The sequence below is a fragment of the Herpailurus yagouaroundi genome, unplaced genomic scaffold (genome assembly GCF_014898765.1).
Source record: "Herpailurus yagouaroundi ecotype Mexico unplaced genomic scaffold, PumYag 142, whole genome shotgun sequence".
NCBI lineage: Eukaryota > Metazoa > Chordata > Mammalia > Carnivora > Felidae > Herpailurus > Herpailurus yagouaroundi.
Window position 1 is genome coordinate 48,510,337 of NW_024412397.1, and position 21,377 is coordinate 48,531,713.

Consider the following 21,377-nt stretch of genomic DNA (forward strand, 5'->3'; position numbering starts at 1 on the left):
GGAAGGAAGGAAGGAAGGAAGGAAGGAAGGAAGGAAGGAAGGAAGGAGGGAAGGAAGGAAGGAAAGAAAAAGGTAATGGAGTAGGAGAGATGAAAGCCAGACTGCTGTGGGTAGAGATGTGAATGGAAGTGAAAGAATCGGGAACAGTGTAGAATTGTCGAATTCTTTGGAGAAGTTTGGTTGTGAAGGAGGCAAGAGGTATAGCTGAGGGACTGTGGGAAGGGAAAGGAGGGTATTAATAAAAAGGGGATAGAACTTAGCATTTTTAAAATATGAGGGTGACTCCCAGTTCAGACGGCACAGTGAATTGACATTTTCTGCACCCCTTCCACTCCAAGAGATAGCAACTATAGATAAAATGTTTTAAAAGGAAAACAAAAAGACGTGTTTTAGATTTAAAAACTGATGGACCATAACTAAAAGAAAAACTCGAAATGCACTGGGGCTGAAGTCAGGGGCCTGCTGTCCTCAAGGTCTGGAAGCAGCCTGTCTTGGTCAGCAGTTCAGCTCTTGCGGAGTAAAGAAAACTAAAGACGCCTCAATGAGACAGTGGTCAGATCCAGGCTCATTTTTTTTTTAAGACAAAGAGGAATGTTCCCTCAAATCATGAAAAGCTTAAAAAGTTGCTGACAATCTGCCAGTTGGGTTTCAGCTTTACAAGAAGCTATAGAATTTGGGAATCAAATATCAAAGATACAGCCTCATAACCAAGAACCGATTTAAGCCACCTACGTACTCAGTGTCTGAATCTGTGCCATCCCCAGTATCACAGCGATAGAAGTGGCATATTTAATGCTTGCCTCTGAGCTAAGGGTCCAGAGGACTGGTGAGACATTGCAAAACTACTAGGCTGAGATGGCTAGCGAGAAAAAGGGAGATGATAAAAAGCTTCCATTCAAAATAAGCCAATAAGCCTGCAAACAAAATAAGTCTCCAAAACACATAAAGAAATCTAATGTTAGAAACATGCAACAATATCATCAATCAGAAGATGAATTTACTTCAGATAAGATGAATTTTATCAGAGAGTCTGACAAAGACTTTAAAATGAATACACTGGTCCCTAATCTGAAATCTTCAAACGTGGAAAAGGAATCTTTTTTGGATCTTGTTTGGATGCAAAACCTAATCTCACCTAACCAATCATCACTTGGTGGCAAAATGTGACTTGAACTAAGTCCACGTATACAGTCTTAATGTATTTCTCTTGAAGTGCCTATTCAAGCTTTTTGTTGGAGAAATATCAACCTGTTCGATTATAGGGTGTTGGCCAGGACCCCAATGGAGATGATGATGATGATGATGATGATGATGATGATGATGATGATGATGTGTGTGTGTGCAGAATCTTTAAAATTCTGAATTCTGGGGCGCCTGGGTGGCTCAGTCAGTTAAGCGTCCGGCTCTTGGGTTTGGCTCAGGTCATCATCTCACAGTTCGTGAGTTCAAGCCAGACATCGAGCTTGAGGTTTCTCTCTTCCTCTCTCTCTGCCCCTCCCCTGTTTGCGCTCTCTCTCTCTCTCTCTCTCTCTCTCTCTCTCTCTCTCTCTCTCTCAAATAAATAAACTTTAAAAAAAATTTTTTAAATGCTGAATTATGAAACACACCTGCCTCCAAGGGCATTAAGATACTCAAAAATATAAATGAAAGAGGAATCTCTCTAAAAAGTAAATAAAGTTATAAAACTAAATTGGTGGGGAAAAAATAAGGAAAAGTAAATATGAGTAAGAGCCAATTAGAAATCTTTGAGATTAACAGTATAAATTAAACTGAACCAACAGGCTGGATAAAATCTAAACTGGAGACAGTGAAACATCCGTGGATTCTAAGAAAGTCTTGAGGAATTCACCCATAAAGCAGCACAAAGAGCCAAAGCTATATAAAAATATGAAAGAGTAGTTTGTAGATAGACTGTGAGGTTCCAACATTCATCCAGGCTGATTTCCAGAAAAGAAGAATGTAAGGAATGGCAGCAAAATTACATTTGAAGTGATAACATCTGAGAATTTCCCAGGATAAAAGATATGAATCTTCATTCTGAAAGTGTAGCCTGAGGACTAAACAGATAAATAAAAATAAATCCACACCTAAATATATCATAATGGAACTTTAGAGTATCACAAATAAAAGTCCATCCTAGGATTTCTGGCTAAATATAATAGATTAAATGCTTATACTTATTGATCTTCCCTCTCAGAATTCCACAAAAATTCGAGTTGGGTTTTTTTTTTTTTAAATCATAAACCCACAAACAAAAAGAGGATAGGAAAGAGGGGGGCAGGAAACAGGCTAGAGAAATCAACAGATTTTGGAAGCTGGAAAGCAGATGTTAACCAATTAGACCAGAAAAAGCTGACACCTATGTGTCTGTGTGGGTGCAGAGTTGGATGAGCATTGGAAGAAAAGATTAAAGAAATATCCCAAAGCATAAAACGAGATAAAGAGATTATAAATGTTGATTAAAGATAAAGAAATAAATTATCAATGAAATAACTCAAGGAAGTTTCCCTGAACGATGGATAGAAGTTTCCAGGCTAAAAGACTGAGAGCCTGGCACACTAGTGGAAACATTACCTATATCAAGGCACATCTTTGTGAAATTTCAGAACACGAGAAATAAAGAAATTATCTCAAAAGCTTTAAGCAGGGAAAAGCAAGCTGCAGTCAAAGCATTGGGAATCACAATGTAACTTCTCAAGAGCAGGACTTGAAGGTAGAAGCCAGTGAGGAAATGTCATCAAATTCTAAACATAAATGATTTCTAATACAAAATTCTATATCTAGAGTGCCTGGGGGGCTCAGTCAGTTAAGTGTCTGACTCTTGATTTCAGCTCTGGTCATGATTTCATGGTCATGAGATCGAGCACTGCATTGGGCTCCACAGAGTTAAGCATAGAGCCTGCCTAAGAGTGTCTTTAAAAAAAAAACCAATAAAAATAAAATTATATATCTAACCAAACTAAAAAATCAAGATTGAGTGTACGACAGTTTCAGATATGCAAGGTCTCAAAGGGAAAAAATAAATAAATAAATAAAAATAAAAGGACCTCCTCTGTATCTGTGTGGCCTTTCTCAGGAAGGAAGCCATTGGAGGATGTAATCTACCAAAATGCGGAAGAAGAAGAAGAAGAAAAAAAAGGGAGTTCCAATAGTAAAAAAAACAAAAACAAAAACAAAAACAAAAAACCCAATACAATGAAGATAAAAAAGAGAATATTTAGGATGGTGGGATGTGGCAATGAAATATTTCAGGAAATGGCTGTGCCCTAGATCCAGAGACTACATCAAGAGCAAAGAAGACAGATGGAAGATTCCAGGAGAGAAAATTCCAAGAAGAAATGGAAAAGAGGAAAAAAAAAAAAAAAAAAGAAAGGAAGGGAGGAGAGAGGGAGGGATGGTATGTGGTATATTTGAATTGAGATGAAACTTACAATCTACCTGAAAGTCTGGGGAAGAGGGTAAAAATAAAATTTCTGTACAGCAACAATAACTTGGAGGTTGGTTTTCAATGGGTAAATAATCATTCTAAAGTCTGTGTCATGTAAAATAAGAGATCAGAATTAGTGAATAACTTTAGACTTGGTTGGAAAATATATGCTTCAAGAACTTATGTTAAAATATTAAGGGTAACCACTAAAATACCAGAAAACAATCTGTACTTATCAAACAAGCAGAAAAATAGAGAAAACTGTCTTAATCAAACAGAAGTAGGGGGTACCTGGCTGGCTCAGTCAGTAGAGCATGCAACTCTTGATCTCAGCATTGAGTTCCGGCCCCATGTTGGGCCTAGAACTTACTTCAAAAAAAAAAGAAAAGAAAAGAAAAGAAACCGAAGTAGGAAAATTATTTTTTAGAAGGCAAATAAAAAGCTAGTAAAATAATTAAGATGATAAAAATAAGTCCAAATATGTCTGAAATCACAATAAATATAAATCAATTAAAATCACATTGTAAAACAGATGATCAAATTGAAATATAAAAAATATAGCAATGAATTTGTTTATAAGAGACAGAGGCTTGCCTGGTGTACAACAGGTGTGGTCTGACTTTAAAAAATGAGCTGTCCAGATTCCCTTTCTCAGAAAGAATAAAGGGAAAAAGGGGATATTCAAACGGCAATAAGTGCCGGAGCTAGGAGTTAACAAAGAAATGAGACCGAAGCAACCTTCATGGTATGTGTGTGAGACAAACAGCTATGAGTAAGCAAAGGAGGTCATTCAATAGAGGGAGAGGTGAACAGCAAACACACGGAGAGAAGGCTTTCTTCTATGACAGCCTGGTAGCTCTATCTCTCTCAGATTCCTGGAAGACCAGAATGTACTTGGTTCCTGCCTTTGGAATCCTTCTAGACCTCTCTGTATCCTGGAAAAGGAAAAACCCTTCATATGAGCTAGACTTAGTGGGTTGCTCTTCCTTTCTGCCCATGGTGCTGACTAGAATACATAACAGCAGTATGGCTAATGGTTACTGAGTGATCACTGCGTGTTTGGCACCACAACAAGAGCCTCTCGTGGATTATTTTATTTAGTAGTACTCATGAGGTAGCTACTATTCTTATCCCCACTTTGTATACTAGTAAATTCAGGCCTAGGGAGATTTCACAGCTAGTTACTGATGACCCAAGACACGAAGGCAGGCAGTTTCACTCCAGAACCATCTTAATCATCACGCTACACATGGGTTTTCAAAATGGAGGAGCAGGGGCGGGGAGCGGGGGGTGCGTGGGTGGCTCAGTTGGTTGAGCATCTGACTCTTGATAATAAAACTTTTTTAAAAATGGAGGAGGGATTACTCTGCATTTTGCTCCAGGTGGCTAATGATGATCAAAATTTACCTACCTCTAGAAGAAGTGAGTCCTCCATCAATTTAAGTATTCAACAGAGGCTAAATGAATGTTTAAAAAAGCTAATGTAGAAAGGATTCCTTCACAGGAAGGGAAATCAAATGATTTCTAAGGCCTCTTCGAATGCCATTAGTCTCTGAATTTTAGCACAATGATCTGTTACAGCACTGTCCAATAGAACCTTCTGGATAGCAAAAATATTTCATACTCTGTGTTTTCCAATAAGGTGGACACTAGACATATGTGATTGCTGAGCACTTGAAATGTGGCTAGTGCAACGGAGAAACTGGATGTTTAGCTCTACTTAGTTTTAATTAATTCAAGTTTATACAGCCACATAAGCTAGTCACTACTATATCAGCACATGTCTGTAAGCATTTAGGTAAAATAGTAAAACAGACTGTTAAATAAAACTGGACAGCCCAGGGCTTAGTTTTACGCATCATGCAAATATGGCCCTGCCCAAGGCCTCAGTGCTATATGGCTCTGGGCTAAATCAGAGGCAAGGATACCTCCAGATGAATCATCAGCATCATTTCCTGGAGTCTGGCTCTTCTCAACAGCACCTTCCTGCTGTCTGGGGAACACACACACACACACACACACACACACGTATGTGTGCGTGCATATTTATGTATGTATATGCATTTGTGTGTGTGTGCTCAGCATGGGTAGGTAGGGATACAGCACACTGGTAGAATGGAGTGGAAATGATTTCATTAATTTCTCTTTATGAATGCCTATATGGCTTTACTTGTTACAACAGGCATACATACTTCTCTTTTTTGCAAAATAAAAACTCTAATAAAATGAAATGAAGACTAAAGAAGTATCCTTAAAATCCTCTAATAGCTACCTCGGAAATGTTACCAATATAGTTTACAAAAAAGGTACATATCTAAATATTCAGAAGTAATACCATATATGTTTTCAGTCTACAAATTTAATCGTGAACATTTTCCTCAAAGGTACAAAACAGAGAATGTTGTAGAAAGTAAGGAATGGAAATATAGCGACGGAAGTTTGTTTTTCAGTGTCTTTATTCTGAGGTACTGCATTGTGTGTTTTTATTGTTGCTATATACTACTTTGAACGCAAATCTTAAATCAGTATAGTCTTAAATCGTTTTGAGGCCTCAAAAACTCTGAGAAGAAAAGTAATGCCAAAGCCTGTGGTAACCTGTCCTCTAAGCTATGAGGGAGATGCCCTGGCGTGTAGCATTTCCAGATTTTGAGCTCAAAGAAATCAACCCTTACAAATTGCTTAGCCTGAGGGCTGAACAGTCTGTGAGCATTGCATCCTTTTAGGGTAAGCTGTGTAGTTTCTGGAGGCCTTTTAGAAAGATCTTGCCCTGAATCAGGTCGAGCAGGACATGCCCTTATAAGTCCAGGGAGTAAAAAGGAGAGGATTCTGTGGTTGCCCATGTTCCCTGCCATGTCTAGAAAGTGCTCAGAGACTAACCTTACTATGCTCTGTGTGGTGCACCACCCAGCCACAACCTGAATCAGAGAACTCAGATACCGGTAATTAACACCTCTGAGAAATTCTTCCAGGTTCCCCTGAATTTGAGAAGCAACTGTGGCCAAGGGTTTTCAGCAGACACAGATGGGAAGACAGTAATAGCTTTGACAGTAAATAAAAGGCTGCCCCACCTCTCTACCACTGAGGTCCGCCATGACCGGGTGTGCGGGAGTAGGCTGCCTCACTGCCAAGGGTCTTGGCTCTCCATCAAGCAGGAAGTGTCTGGCCTCACAAGCCAGGGCACAGGGGAATCGGGTCACTGGCAAATGCTGGTAAAGCAAGCAACTTCAACAACAAAATACAACAGTTACAACTGAGAACAAAGCACAATATCAAAACGCATCCCCAAAGGACTCTTATCCAATTCCATTCATTCATCATTCTTTCAACGAACTCCTACCCAGTGCCTACTATAGGAATCGGATGGTAAATTTTCATCTGCATGAAGAATAAAAGACGGAAAGGTCCGTGAACCTGGATTCTATTTTAAGCCTCAGACAAAAACCACAATCAGATAATTATCCAAAGCATCTGGCTGCAGTTGTGAGGCCGAGGCCTATCTCGAATCCTTGCACCAAAGGCTCCTGATTTAGAGGACCCAATGTCGCACCGTTGCCCATACTAACTTCTCTTGGGGAGGTCCTGAGTCGGCGCACGGCTGTGTGACTGGCAGTTGCAGTGAGGATGCCTCATAGTAGTCTCTGGGAAGCAGCACCAGGTAGTCCTAGTAAATTAAGACCAAAAGGACAATCACGCATTTGATGGTGGCCCTTCTTTAGTAATCAAGCCGTCACCAGCTAAGTTAACAACAACCAGGTGAAGCTCGCTATGTTAAACTCTCGACAGCAGCTGCTTCGTTCTGCCCCCCGACTCACCAAAACACACAAAGCAACTCCTCACAGGTGCTTCAAACATGGGAGATAAGCATCTCAGGGTGAATGTTTTTGTATGCAAGTCTCAGGGGAAATTTTCCCGTCTCTTCTGGATTGTTTATAAATTCAAAACTAAACAAAAGTAACACGCTATCAGTTGATAACATGTTCCTTTGAAATACCGGTCGCTTTCATCACTACACAACAGAACACTGAATTGTAGATCACGTATCACGGCTTCTTATTCCCATATCCAAGCAACGCTCGATGGCATGTATAAAAAACGGTGTTTTGTGATCCTGGTGAATCACGGACTGAAACTGGCTGACTGCCTGTCCTAGGAGATGAGAGGAAGAACGTGTTCCACGGAGTGTGCCAAATGAAGCCCACAGTGTAAATTCAGCTAAACAGCTCTTCAGGAAAGAGCAGACCTCCAGGTTTCTGAGATGCTGATGGTTTGACAGCTTCAGAGCAATGCTGGCATCCCTGCCTGTGTGCAGAGGGAAGGACGAAGAGGAGGGGGGATGTCTGCCATAACTGTGAAGAGACTCATACGCCAGCCATAAGGCTTTCTCTCCCTTCGGGGCCCTTAATTTGTCTAGAATGGGAAAGAAGAGAAATGTATGGAGAGGAAAAGTGGCACATGGCAGCCCAGGGGGCTCAGTGGTCTACCACGGGGGTCTCACTAGCCCAGTAGGCTTTATTTCAACAGTGATTATTGTTCTCTTACTAAGTTTCCTTAGGTTGGGACCATAGCTCCTCATTACTTTATGGTCCCATAGATCCTAGAATAGTAAAAGTTGACAGTAGGTGGTCTGTAAAATATCTGTAGAGAGGATAGGATCATCATATGGAAGCATATATATGTGTTGCGCTACACAACTGCACCAGCTAAATGTCATCAAGTATCTTCCGTGCCTGTGAAGTAACATAATGAGCTTCTTTCCATTAATCTAACTTTGTACCCATTACTGGCATCAACGGGATTTTCCTCATCCTCATTTCTAACATCTATGAAAAACTCTAAAACTTTGGTAAAGCAACAAAGCTTTCTACCAAGAAGATGCAAGAAAAATAGGGATTGAATGCCGAGCATAAGCCCTCACATGATGCTCAGAAGATCCCAGATTTGGAAAGGACCTATATGGATAAACACTGTCCCTATTACAGGGAAGAAGCAAATGAGGCAGGCCTGGAGTTAAAGACCTTGCCTGAGATTTGCTAATACAGCCAATCAAAAGGACTGTGCCCGAAGGAAAAGCTTGATGTTTTCTGCTCTGAGCGCCTAAAACCAAGCTTTGTCGAAGACTTTATTTTCAAAAGACTTTCTATAAGCTAAAGCAGACATCAAAAGGGGGGGGGGTGTATCTCAGGTAGCAGTTTTCATCCCTTAACTCCCCATGGTTCCTCTGGCTATCCTAGTAGAGCACGAGGATAGAGCTTCTCCCATAATGCAGGGTTCTTTGTCCAAGGCAATCGTTTGGTGAGGCTGTGCTGCCTATGTTTCAGGTAGAAGAAGGCAGGGAATGTTGGCGAAGCATCGGTTCTCCCTTCTCTTTCCACCACCAAGAACTTCACTGATATTAGGATCTTCTTTTCCTCTAGCTTCTTCTGATTCACTCCACACAATTCCCAGAGAGGCTGATTTTTTTTGATGCCCTTCTGATTCATGATGAAAAATCCCAAAGAAGCTTTTGAAAGGTGGGGACATAATGCATATGAAGGTTTTGCATTTATTCTGATAACTTTGAGTCATTATAGTTATAGTTGTTGGTGTGTGTGTGTGTGTGTGTGTGTGTGAGAGAGAGAGAGAGAGAGAGAAGCTGGCTGAAGAATATAACAGATATTTTAAGTTGGCTCCTATGTTGAGGGCAAATGTCACCATAGTTTCCTGTTGTCTAAAAGGGAGGTGGATTTTGATATCTAATGGTCCCTGTGGGTCACTGTGGATTGGACCATCTCTAAGGGGGGAAGAATCCCACAGAACTCTCCACTCAGGAGGACTCTTACCAGGAGGACCCCCTCTGCTTGAATACAAGCAAGCCATGTCCCTGGTGCAATTGAAAACGGGTCTGCCAAACCATTTCCGGGGACTGTGACAAAGGCTGGCTCCTTACTTGGCAGGAAGAGGACTTCTTTGCTTTGAGCAGCACCTATCAGAAATAAAAAGAATTGCCCAAGGCACTGGTCTAGCAATCACTGTTATGATTTTGGATTTTCAGTTTTGAACATTCAGTTTACATCTGAAGAAGTTTAAGATGGTTACTGAGCATACTTACCTGATCAGATTTATTGATCTTATTTTTAAAATTTTTTAACGTTTATTATTTTTGAGAGAGAGAGAGAGACAGAGTGCAAGCAGTGGAGGGGCAAAGAGAGAGGGAGACACAGAATCTGAAGCAGGCTCCAGGCTCTGAGCTGTCAGCACAGAGCCCAACACAGAGTTCAAACTCACGAACTGTAAGATCACGACTGGAGCCGAAGTCAGATACTTAACTGACTGAGCCACCCTGGCGCCCCTTGATTTTATTTACCATTCACATACTTATAAAACAGACTAGAAAGATATTGATAAGATGTTAATTACTTTTTAAATTTGTTAAGTGATTAAGTATATTAACGCATGTAAACTGCTTAGGAAATTTCATTGCACCTAAGTGTTAACACATTACCTTAGATATTAAATTATTTTATTCTTTTAATTTCTATGGAAGAACATGTGTCCATTCTGAAGTGATAAAAAGTTTTGATTTTTTGTTTGTTCTCAGGATGCAAAGTGTTTTCTTCTGTATGAAACAAACAGTGAATCTTCTGTACAAGGTTCAGAAACAAACCAAACTGCTGCATCAGAGTCCAACTGAGACTTTTTCTTCAGAAGAAATGTTTGCTCCAAATCCTTGCATTCTTTCTACAAACATCCACTAGATCTAGGTTCTGGGCATGAGGGACTGCACATAGCCAGCATGGCTTTTGCTGGGTGGGATGGGAAAGGTGAGGGATTACAGACAATAAAACAGGAGAATTTGGCACAGCATAGACAGTGGTGTTTGGGAGGAGGCCTAAGTTACCACAAGAATCCACAACCAAGGCCCCTGACTCAGACATGGGGGCTTAATAACGATGTCCCAGAGGAAGGGAAAACAAGCCACAATGTATTCCACCTATTTGAGTTAATGGAGAGCAAAGTGCTGATGAAATTGTCATCGAGGAGGCATCAGAGTCCATTAGAAAGAATTTGGAGTCTGAAGATTCCAACTTGTCTATAAAGACCAGAGGTGCACTTAGGCAATTTACTAAACCTCTCAGTTCTGTTTCCTCTTCAACTCTCATCAGTTCACAAACTTACCATGTGAGAAAATCAATGCCAAAGTATATGTATATGATAAAGCAAGCCCGCTAGTTCTTTGCGTTATTCATCATCATCCAGCCTCGCAACCTGGTTGACACAACTCAGGAGCATCACCACTGCCCCCAGTGACTTCGCCATGGATGCTGAACAAAGATTCTTGTGTTTCATTCTCAAATTATATTTCCACTGGCACCATCTTGGGTCTGTGTGGGATTCCTAGTGCTTTCTGGAATCTGTTTCCAGGAATCGTAGAAGTGCTAACTTCTTGCAGAACAGACTTCCAGGCCTCAGCTCTAACAGTGCTGAGATCTGTGCTCTGACTGTGATTTTCCTCTGTCCTCAAGAATGCCTCAACCTTCAGTGAGGTTTGCATGTTTCTTTCTGGAGTTCTCTTGGGCTTCATGCTTTACCGCATTCATCTTAAAAATTCCTACACTCACCCATTTCTCCTTGGGCTATTTGGTTTGCCTGAAACAATGTAAAAATTTAGGGGAGTCACCACAGAGGTGACACCCACTCTACCATGAATGAATTATAAATTAGCTTTGCCCTGTGGTGATATCATAGACCATGGGGTTCAGCGAAGACACATAGGTTGTTACACCAATTTTTCAAAAGACAGTTAATAGTAAACTTAACAAAATTTAAATAAGCAGAATGTTTAGAGATTGAAAAGGTAGCAAAGGACAGGACACTACCCTAATCAGACTATGCATGAGACTCCATCTTTTCTCAGGAGGTAACTTTGTGAAAACTGAAGAAACTGTTTCACTAGTTCATCATTTCTTAATCCAAAAAAAGGCTTGAAAATTTGCCTACCTGCCTCAGCCCAGGATGGGTAAATAGTCACGTGGCCAGATACGGCTTCAGTTCCAGGGTTAATATATTTCAGAATAACACGAAACAAGGCAAGACTTGACTTCCCCACATTCAACATGATCCTCACTTTATTCTGAAAAATACCAAAAAGCCATAAAGTATAGAACTGGCTAAAAGAAATGGTAGCCAAACAGTGGCTTTACTCCATTCAAGTTTCACTAGTGGGCTTGTAGTGTGTACACAGACCCACACACTCTGTTTCTTTCACACACACACACACACACACACACACACACACACACTCACTCTCACTCAGAAAACACCAACTAACCAACTCTGTGGCAGATGGAAATAGGAAGGCCTAACAATAAATTAAAATCACAATTACAATTACAATTAAATTTAATTATACAATACAACTTAATTACAATTAAAGTTACAGTGAAGACCTGTTCCCTCAGGAACTGAGTTCTTCTTTTGACCCTTTTGGAATCAGGCAGACAGAACAGAATGTTAGCAGGACTAGTTTAAGGAAAGCCATAGTGGCAGGGGCAACCACCACAGGCTGGGAGAAATAAAAAAGCAGAAGAGAACGAAAGGACAGGATTATTTAGCACAACTACCCCTGTAGAGAGACCACTCCAGGGGCCACATACATAAAATTCTAAATGGTCAAAGAAACTGATGCTGGCCAAACAAAGGTTAAAATACTCCAAACACATTAGTGACCAAATCTGGATGTAACTAAAATATGCCTACGTCATATAAAATTGATCTCAATCTCTATCCAAAAAGAATGTGGGCTTTTTCTTTTTTAATTATTTTTTTTCCATCATGACAAGTGTACTCTTTAATCCTCATCACCTATTTCCTCCATCCCCTACCCCGCTCCCCTCTGGTAACCATCAGTTTGTTTTCTACAGTTAAGAGTCTGTTTCATGCTTTGTCTCTATCTCCTTTTTTTTTTTTTTTTTTGCCTTTGCTTGTTTGTTTTGCTTCCTAGATTCAACATATGGATGAAATCATACAATATTTGTCTCTCTCTGACTTATTTCAGTTAACATTATTATTCTCTCTAGTTCCATCCATATTGTTGCAAATGGCAAAATTTCATTATTTTTTATGGCTGAATAATACTCCATTCCAATAACAAAAGGGACAATCCGACAAGAGGATATATAATAACTGTAAATATTTATGCACCCAACATGAAAGAACCCAAATAAATAAAACAGTTAATAACAAACCTAAAGGAAATAATCAATAGTAACACAATAATAGTAGGGGACTTTAAGACCCCACTTACATCAACGGGCAGATCATCCAAAGAGAAAAGCAACAAGGAAATAGTGGCTTTCAATGACACTCTGGACCAGATGGACTTAACAGATACATTCAAATACACAGATATATTCGGCAGAATACACATTCTTTTTGAGTACACATGTAATGGTCTCCAGAATAGAACACATATTAGACCACAAAATAAGTCTCAAAAAATTCAAAAAGACTGAAGTTATGCCATGCATCTTTTCTGACCACAAACCTATGAAACTAGAAATCAACCACAAGAAAAATTTTGCAAGAGCACAAATACATTGAGGCTAAAGAACATGCTTCTAAACAACGAATGGGTCAATCAAGAAATCAAAAAAGAGGGGCGCCTGTGTGGCTCAGTCTGTTGAGCATCTGACTCTTGATTTCAGCTCAGGTCATGATCTCAAGGTTCATGGGACCAAGCCCCATGTCAAGCTCCACTCTGTCAATGCACAGCCTGCTTAGGATTCTTTCTTTCTCTCTCTGCCCCTCCCCTACTCATTCTCTCTCTCTCTCTCTCTCTCTCTCTGTAAAAATAAATAAACTTAAAAAAAAGAAATCAAAGAAGAAATAAAATATTACATGGAGATGAATAAAAATGAAAACACAGGTCCAAAGTCTTTAGGATGCAGCAAAAGCTGTACTAAGACGGAAATTTATAGAAACACAAGGCTACATCAAGAAGCAAGAAAAATCTCATATAAATAACCTAACCTTATACCTCAAGACACTAAAATAAGAAGAAAAAACAGAACTGAAACACAGAAAAAGGAAGGAAATAAAAAAGATTAGAGCAGAAATAAATGATACAGAAACTAAAAAAAAGTAAATAAAACAGATTAATGAAACCAGGAGCTGGTTTTTAGAAAAGATCAACAAAATTGATAAATCTCTAACCAGACTTATCGAGAGAGAGAGAGAAAGACAGAGAGAGAGAGGACCCAAATAAACAAAACCACTAATGAAAGAGTAGAAATAACAACCAACACCACAAAAATACAAAAACTTGTAACACAATATTATGAAAATCTATATGCCAACAAATTGGACAACTTAAAAGAAATGGATACATTCCTAGAAACATATAACCTACCAAAACATAATAGGAAGAAACAGAAAATTTGAACAGATGAATTACTAGAAGTTAAATTGAATCAGTAATTTAAAAAAAAAAAAACAAAAAACAAAAAACCTCCCGAAAAACAAAAGTCTGAGACCAGACAGCTTCACAGGTGAATTCTACCAAACATTTAAAGAAGGGTTAATATTTATTCTTCTCAAACTATTCCAAAAAATATAACAGGAAGGAGAACTTCCAAATTCATTCTATGAGGCCAGTACCACCCTGATACCAAAACCATATAAAGACACTACAAAAAAAGAGAACTACAAGTCAGTATGTCTGATGAACATAGATGTAAAAATCCTCAACAAAATATTAGTGAACAGAATCCAACAAAACATTAATCATTCACCACGATCAAGTGGGATTTACTCCTGGGATGAAAGTGTGCTTTAATATTTGCAAAACAATCAATGTGGCATGTCACATTAGTAAGAGAAGAGATAAAAACCATAAAATCATTTCAATAGATGGAGAAAAAGCATTTTACAAAGTACAACATCCATTCACGATAAAAACAAATCCTCTGCAAAGTAGATACAGATAATAAAGGCCTTATATGAAAAATGTACAACCAACATCATACTCAGTGGTGAAAAATGAAGACTTTTTCCCCTAAGGTCAGAACAAGACAAAGATGTCCACTCTCACCACTTTTATTCAACATAGCACTGGAAGTCCTAGCCACAGCAGTCAGACAACAGAAAGAAAGAACAGGTATCCAAATTGGTAAGGAAGTAGTAAAACTCTCATGATCTACAAATGACATGGTACCACATATAGAAAGCCTTAAAGACTCCACTGAATGGGGCTTTTTAACTTGACAGAATCCATCTCTAAGTGTTAGTTCCATGTTGGAAAATAAAAATGCAAAAATGTATAAGGAACAAGTTAGGGGTGATCTGATGGACGCTGCCGAGGTCTGCTGACTAAAAATACTTAAAGAAATCCATCATTTGGAATTCATTCCTTTATGCTAACTAGTTATTCTTTCCAACTGTAGACACCTATGAGAGGGTATCCACCTTGACTGGACTGTCAGTCATTCACAATCTATTATGACTTAATGGAATCCATTGCTTTTTTCTTAATAATGAAGATCAGGAAGGAGCTAAAGAAACTGAATTGCTACATTGGGGAGAAGGAGAAAGCAGTGAGGTGTCGGATCCTAGGATCCTAGGGAGTGTAAAGCAACCTGATGGGGGTCCCTAGTCAGGCAAGAAGCAACATTAGAACCAATGGTGGCTCCAACAGAACTGTGAACCTGTCCCTGTTTCTCTAAGGGGTGACTTATATAAATATACCAGGCATTACTTCTGGATCTACTAAGGACAAATATTGGGTAACCATGGTCGTCAGCTTACCTCTTTTGTTCTGAATTTCGCCACTGAGAAACACAGTTTGAAGAGACCAACCTCAAAGAGAAGTTCTGAGAACAAAACTTCTCAATGACTATACAGAAATTATTAGTTATAAATTGTATAAGTTCTAAAGGTAGCAAGAAAATGTGTAAATCCCTTAATTATTCCAACACAAAGCCAAGAGATATGGATACAGAAGAGGAAAATGAAGGAAAGGAGAAATACAGGAAAGAAAATTTAAGTAGCACTAACAAATTCCTCATTTATCTTAGTTTTTGTTCATATAGTAATTCCGAGTTTAAAAAAGCAAAAAAAAAAAAAAACCAGTCAAATATTAACGCACACATTGAAATTATTTAATTCAACTCATTTTTAATCTTCACAAATGGCTTTAAAGAAAAGTGTCTCGTGTTAAAATATAGACTAATGTCATTTGGGAAACAACTTCTTGTAAAAAGTTTCCAGAAATAAACACCATTTTTTTTAATCCTTTCTTTGTCTGATTTGGTGACTAAATTAACAATAAACTCTGAAATCGATACATATACTTATGAGTTAAAATCCAATCTTACCCCAAACCCCATCTGTAGTCTGGAGAAAAAGAATCCTGGAGTGAGTTTGGGGATAGTTTGCCTTTGTGGGGTACTCACTGACAGTGTTGTGGGTAACTATACGCACTATCCTGCCATGAAGTAATTTCTTACAGGCTACATACCTGCACTGAGGTCATCTGGGCGTATCCTCTCCAGCTAAACTCAGGAAATTCCAGGGGATCAAATCCAAACCGAAGTTCTCTCCCATTAGGTACAGTGCCATCTTCAATCTCATACTTCATATGATGCAAATCCGGGAAATAGTAGTTGTTTTCAGGTCTTTTGTAAACAAAAAGTAAATGTGGATACAGCAAGTTAAGTCCACTGATAATCCAAATCTTCTTTAATCTCAGTAGCTCTGCTAAAAGAACTCCCACCAAATTGAAAGACTGCAACCAATAAGAACAAATGAAAGAGCCTCCCCCTGCTTTTTCTTTAAATTATTGCTTTCATTCTTGTAAACATTCACATAAAATACACCCAACACTTATCATTCTAAGCAATAAAATGAGAAAATCATTTAGCACAACCCATAGTAGTAGTATCCTTTAATATGTTCTAAACGGTTGCCAACAACTTAGCAAAGTCAAATTAGGTAATTTACTATAAATTCATTCATTCAATCATTCATTTATATACTCACATTCACTCATTATACAAATATTAACATATACGTACCAACCAATGTTGTTAAGTACCATATATACATAGTAAATGTGACATACAATATTTCATATGTTAAGTTTACAAGTTAGATACATTTTTCTCTCCATATATGTTTTTTCAATCATCAGAATGACTTTTTATGCCTCGTTTTTTCTTAAATTATAAGTCTATAAATGGATTCCTTTCAAGAGTCCAATAATGGCAATCATAGAGAAGGATCAAAAATATTTCAACCCTGGGGCGCCTGGGTGGTTCAGTCAGTTAAGTGTCCTACTTCAGTTTAGGTCATGATCTTATGGTTCGTGAGTTTGAGCCCCACATCGGGCTCTGTGCTGACTGCTCAGAGCCTGGAGCCTGTTTCGGGTTCTGTCTCTCCCTCTCTCTCTGCCCTCCCCCACTTGTGCTCGGTCTCTGTCTCTCTGTCAAAAATAAATAAAAAGATTAAAAAATAAATAAATAAAAATATTACAATACTTATGTGACATTTCATATTCAAACTATTTGAAGTTCTTCAAAATGGCACATTTTGACAATCCAATCACAAACTAATAGCAGTTAGTATATTTAAACCCATAACGATCAATTAGTCAAAGCAAATAAAAAGTCACAGTCCTATATTGCAAATAGAATTACAAATGATTACAATTTCTCTGGAAGTGATATATAAAGATCCTTAACAATATTCATACCCATTGGGGCGCCTGGGTGGCTCAGTCGGTTAAGCGGCCGACTTCGGCTCAGGTCATGATCTCACGGTCAGTGAGTTCAAGCCCCGCGTCGGGCTCTGTGCTGACAGCTCAGAGCCTGGAGCCTGTTTCAGATTCTGTGTCTCCCTCTCTCTGACCCTCCCCCGTTCATGCTCTGTCTCTCTCTGTCTCAAAAATAAATAAATGTTAAAAATTAAAAAAAATATATTCATACTCATTGACCCAGTAATTCTCCTTCCAGGAATATATTCTAAAGAATGATTAAATATACACTGTCAAAGAATTAACATAAAAGAATGTTTATAATAGTGAAAGCTTAGAAGCAATGTAAATGTACAATTATGAAATAATTAAAGAAATTATGAAATATTACATAACCAATATTTTAGAAGACTAATGATATGGAAAATGTCTGCAATATCATGTGAAGAAATTGATACGAATTATATGAAGAAAATACAATACTAATTTGTATTCATAGAAAAAGCCTAGGGGTACCTGGGTGGCTCAGTTGGTTAAGCTTCTGACTTTGGGTTAGGTCATGATCTTGCAGTTCATGAGTTTGAGCACCATGTCAGGCTCTGTGCTGACCCCTCAAAGCCTGGAGCCTGCTTCAGATTCTGTGTCTCCCTCTCTCTCTGCCCCTCCCCCACTTGCACTCTACCTCTCTCTCTCTCTCTCAATATAAAATAAAATAAAAATAAACATTAAAAATGTTTTAAAAAATAAAGAAAAAGCCTAGAAAAAAATAAAAAAAAATATCAAAGGGGTTATCATCTGGGTGGTGGAATGAAGAATTTTCTTTGCCTTTTACTTTTAGGTAATTATTGCAACTTTACAACAAACATATATTACATTTATTATCACAACAATTATTTAGAAGACAAAGTGAATGTGAAAGCTTTCTAACCTTGTAAGAAAAATGAAAAAAATGTTCAGATGATATCATAAACAAACATTTGGGAGGAATTTAGTACAAAAGGACAAAAGATTTACCAACCCAGAGAAAAGGTGGTATGGCATCTTTGATGCTGGTTCGCTCTCCTTTTATCATAGTTACAATTTATCACTAAATCAAAGGACATGTTCTAAATTTCATATATGTGTATTGGCTGTGATGTAAAAAAAAAAATCAATATTTTTGCCTCGGGATGGGAAATTTAATTCCTACTAAAGTTGCATTATTTCTACCTGAAAATTAGCCCACCGCTTGCATAGTTGGAAGGGAAAAAAAATTATACTGGCTAAGTAGGGGGAAAGCTCACTTTATCAACAGGAAGGTGAAAAGAGATAAAACATGGGTAGAGAATGTTTCCAAACCTATTTACAAAATTCCTCTGGTTCATCATGTGCTTTGTTAGTCTGCAGGGACACATATCCACAGATGTGTTCTCTTTCACACGCCTTTTATTATGTGGCCCAGCAGTGACTGCCATTTAGAAATGACTGAAGAAAGCTCAGCTGGGTTGCTCTGACTTTTAGAATTCAAATGCTGGAAACATCAAGGGAAAGGAGAGAAACACCATACCAACTAAATATAGACAATTTACCTAAACTACACTGAAGATTTCTTTAAAAATTTTTTTTAATGTTTATTTATTTTTGAGACAGAGAGAGACAGAGCATGAGCAGGGAAGGGGCAGAGAGAGAGGGAGACACAGAATCGGAAGCAGGCTCCAGGCTCTGAGCTGTCAGCACAGAGCCTGATGCGGGGCTCAAACTCACAAACTGTGAGATCATGACCTGAGCTGAAGTCAGACGCTCAACTGACTGAGCCACCCAGTCGCCCCAAGATTTCTTTATTAATCTGTTGATAAAGCAGAGTATTAAAGATACATGCAGTTTAGAAGTTGCATTTCACAGACTTTCCAGTGTATGATTAAGAGCCAGAATATTAAAAATTAGCTTTTTCCTCCCACCACTGACAGAAAATTATAAATGGATCATGGTTTTAAAAAATTCTATACTGATATGACAGATATATTCAGAACATTCTATCTTAAAACAGCAGAATATACGTTCTTTTCAAGTGCACATGGAACATTATCCAGAACAGATCACATTTTGGGCCACAAAACAAGTCTCAACAAATTCAAAAAACCGAAATCATTCCAAGCATCTTTTCTGACCACAACACTATGAAAGTAGCAATCAACCACAAGAAAAAATCTGGAAAGAACACAAATACATGGTGGTTAAATAACATGCTTCTAAACAAGGAATGGGTCAATCAAGGAATCGAAAAGGAAATAAAAAAAAATACATGGAGACAAATGAAAATGAAAACACAAAGGTCCAAAATCTTTGGGATGCAGCAAAAGCTGTTCTAAGAGGGAAGTTTATGGCAACACAGGCCTACCTCAGGAAACAAGAAAAATCTCACATAAACAACCAAACATTACACCTAAAGAAGCTAGAACAAGAAGCACAAACAACCCAAGCCCAGCAAAAGGAAGGAAATCATAAAGATCAGAGCAGAAATAAATGAAATAGAAACTAAAAAAACAATAGAACAGATTCAAGAGAAACCAAGAGCTGGTTCTTTGAAAAAACCAACAAAATTGATAAACCTCTAGCCAGAATGATCAAATAGGGAGAGAGAGAGAAACAAGTCAAATAGACAAAATCAGAAATGAAACACTAGAAATAACCACCAATACCCCTTAAATACAAAGGATTTTAAGAGAATATTGTGAAAAAATTATATGCCAACAAATTGGACAACCTAGAAGAAATGGATAAATTCTTAGAAACATATAAACTCTTAAAATGGAATTAGGAAAAAATAGAAAATTTGAACAGACCAATTACAAACAATGAAATTGAATCAGTAATACTCCCAACAAACAAAAGTCCAGGACCACATGGCTTCACAGGTGAAGTCTACCAAACATTTAAGGAAGAGTTAATATTTATTCTTTTCAAACTATTCCAAAAAACAAAAGAGAAAGGAAAGCTTCCAAATTCATTCTATGAAGCCAGCATTAGCCTAATACCAAAACCAGGTAAAGATACGACCAAAAAAAACAAAAACAAAAAATTGCAGGCTAATATCTCTGATGAACATAGATGCAAAAATCCTCAACAAAATATTAACAAACAGAATCCAACAATACATTAAAATAACCATTCACCATGATCAAGTGGGATTTATACCTGGGGTGCAAGAGTGATTCAATTATTTGCAAATCAATCAATGTGATATGTCACATCAATAAGAGAAAGGAGAAAAACCATATGATCATTTCAATAGATGCAGAAAAAGCATCTGACAAAGTACAACACCCATTCATGATAAAAACCCTTAACAGAGTAGGTTTACAGGGAACATACCTCAACATGATAAAAGCCTTATATGAAAAACCCACAACAAATATCATACTCGGTGGGGAAAAATGCTTTCCCCCTAAGATCAGGAACAAGATAAGGATATCCACTCTCACCACTTTTATTCAACATAGTACTGGAAGTCCTAGCCACAGCAATCAGACAAGAAAAGAGAATAAAAGGCCTCCAAATTGGTAAGAAAGAAGTAAAATTTTCACTATTTGCAGATGACATGATAATATACATAGAAAACCCTAAGGACACCAAAAAACTACCAGAACTGATAAATGAATTCAGCAAATTCACAGGGTACAAATCAATATACAAAAATTCATTGCATTTCTATATGCTAATAAAGAAGTAGCAAAAATAGAAATTAAGAAAACAGTTCCATACTGTATGGGTAGTCTCCATACTACCCAAAGCAATCTACACATTTAATGCAATCCCCAGCAAAACACCAACAGCATTTTTCTCAAAACTAAAACAAATAATTCTAAGTTTGTATGGAACCACAAAAGACCCCAAATTAGCCATCTTGGCAATCTTGAAGCAATCTTGAAAAAGCAATCTTCGTGCAATCTTGAAAAAGAACAAAGCTAGAGGTATCACAATCCCAGATTTCAACATATACTATAAAGTTGTAGTAATCAAAAACACTATGGTACTGGCACAAAAATAGACACCTTGATCAATAGACACATAGAAAAGAATAGAAAGGCCAGAAACAAGTCTACAATTATATGGTCAATTAATCTTCAACAAAGGAGGCAAGAATATGTAATGGGAAAAAGATGGTCTCTAACAAATGGTGTTGGGAAAACTAGACAGCCACATGCAAAAGAATGAAACTAGACCACTTACTTACACCATAGACAA

General features: G+C 38.0%; 1 protein-coding gene across 4 annotated transcripts in view; it reads right to left on the reverse strand.

Moving 5' to 3' along the window:
* LAMA3 (laminin subunit alpha 3) overlaps positions 1-21,377 on the reverse strand; it is a 279,417-nt gene that overhangs the window by 123,878 nt on the left and 134,162 nt on the right. For all 4 annotated transcript variants that reach the window (XM_040479219.1, XM_040479218.1, XM_040479217.1 and 1 more), the window contains 5 exons: positions 15,921-16,077; positions 11,405-11,537; positions 9,247-9,389; positions 6,991-7,088; positions 6,496-6,649 (listed from right to left, as the gene is read on the reverse strand). In XM_040479219.1, coding sequence (XP_040335153.1) covers positions 6,496-6,649; positions 6,991-7,088; positions 9,247-9,389; positions 11,405-11,537; positions 15,921-16,077 — 685 coding nt within the window. The remainder of the gene's footprint in view (positions 1-6,495; positions 6,650-6,990; positions 7,089-9,246; positions 9,390-11,404; positions 11,538-15,920; positions 16,078-21,377) is intronic.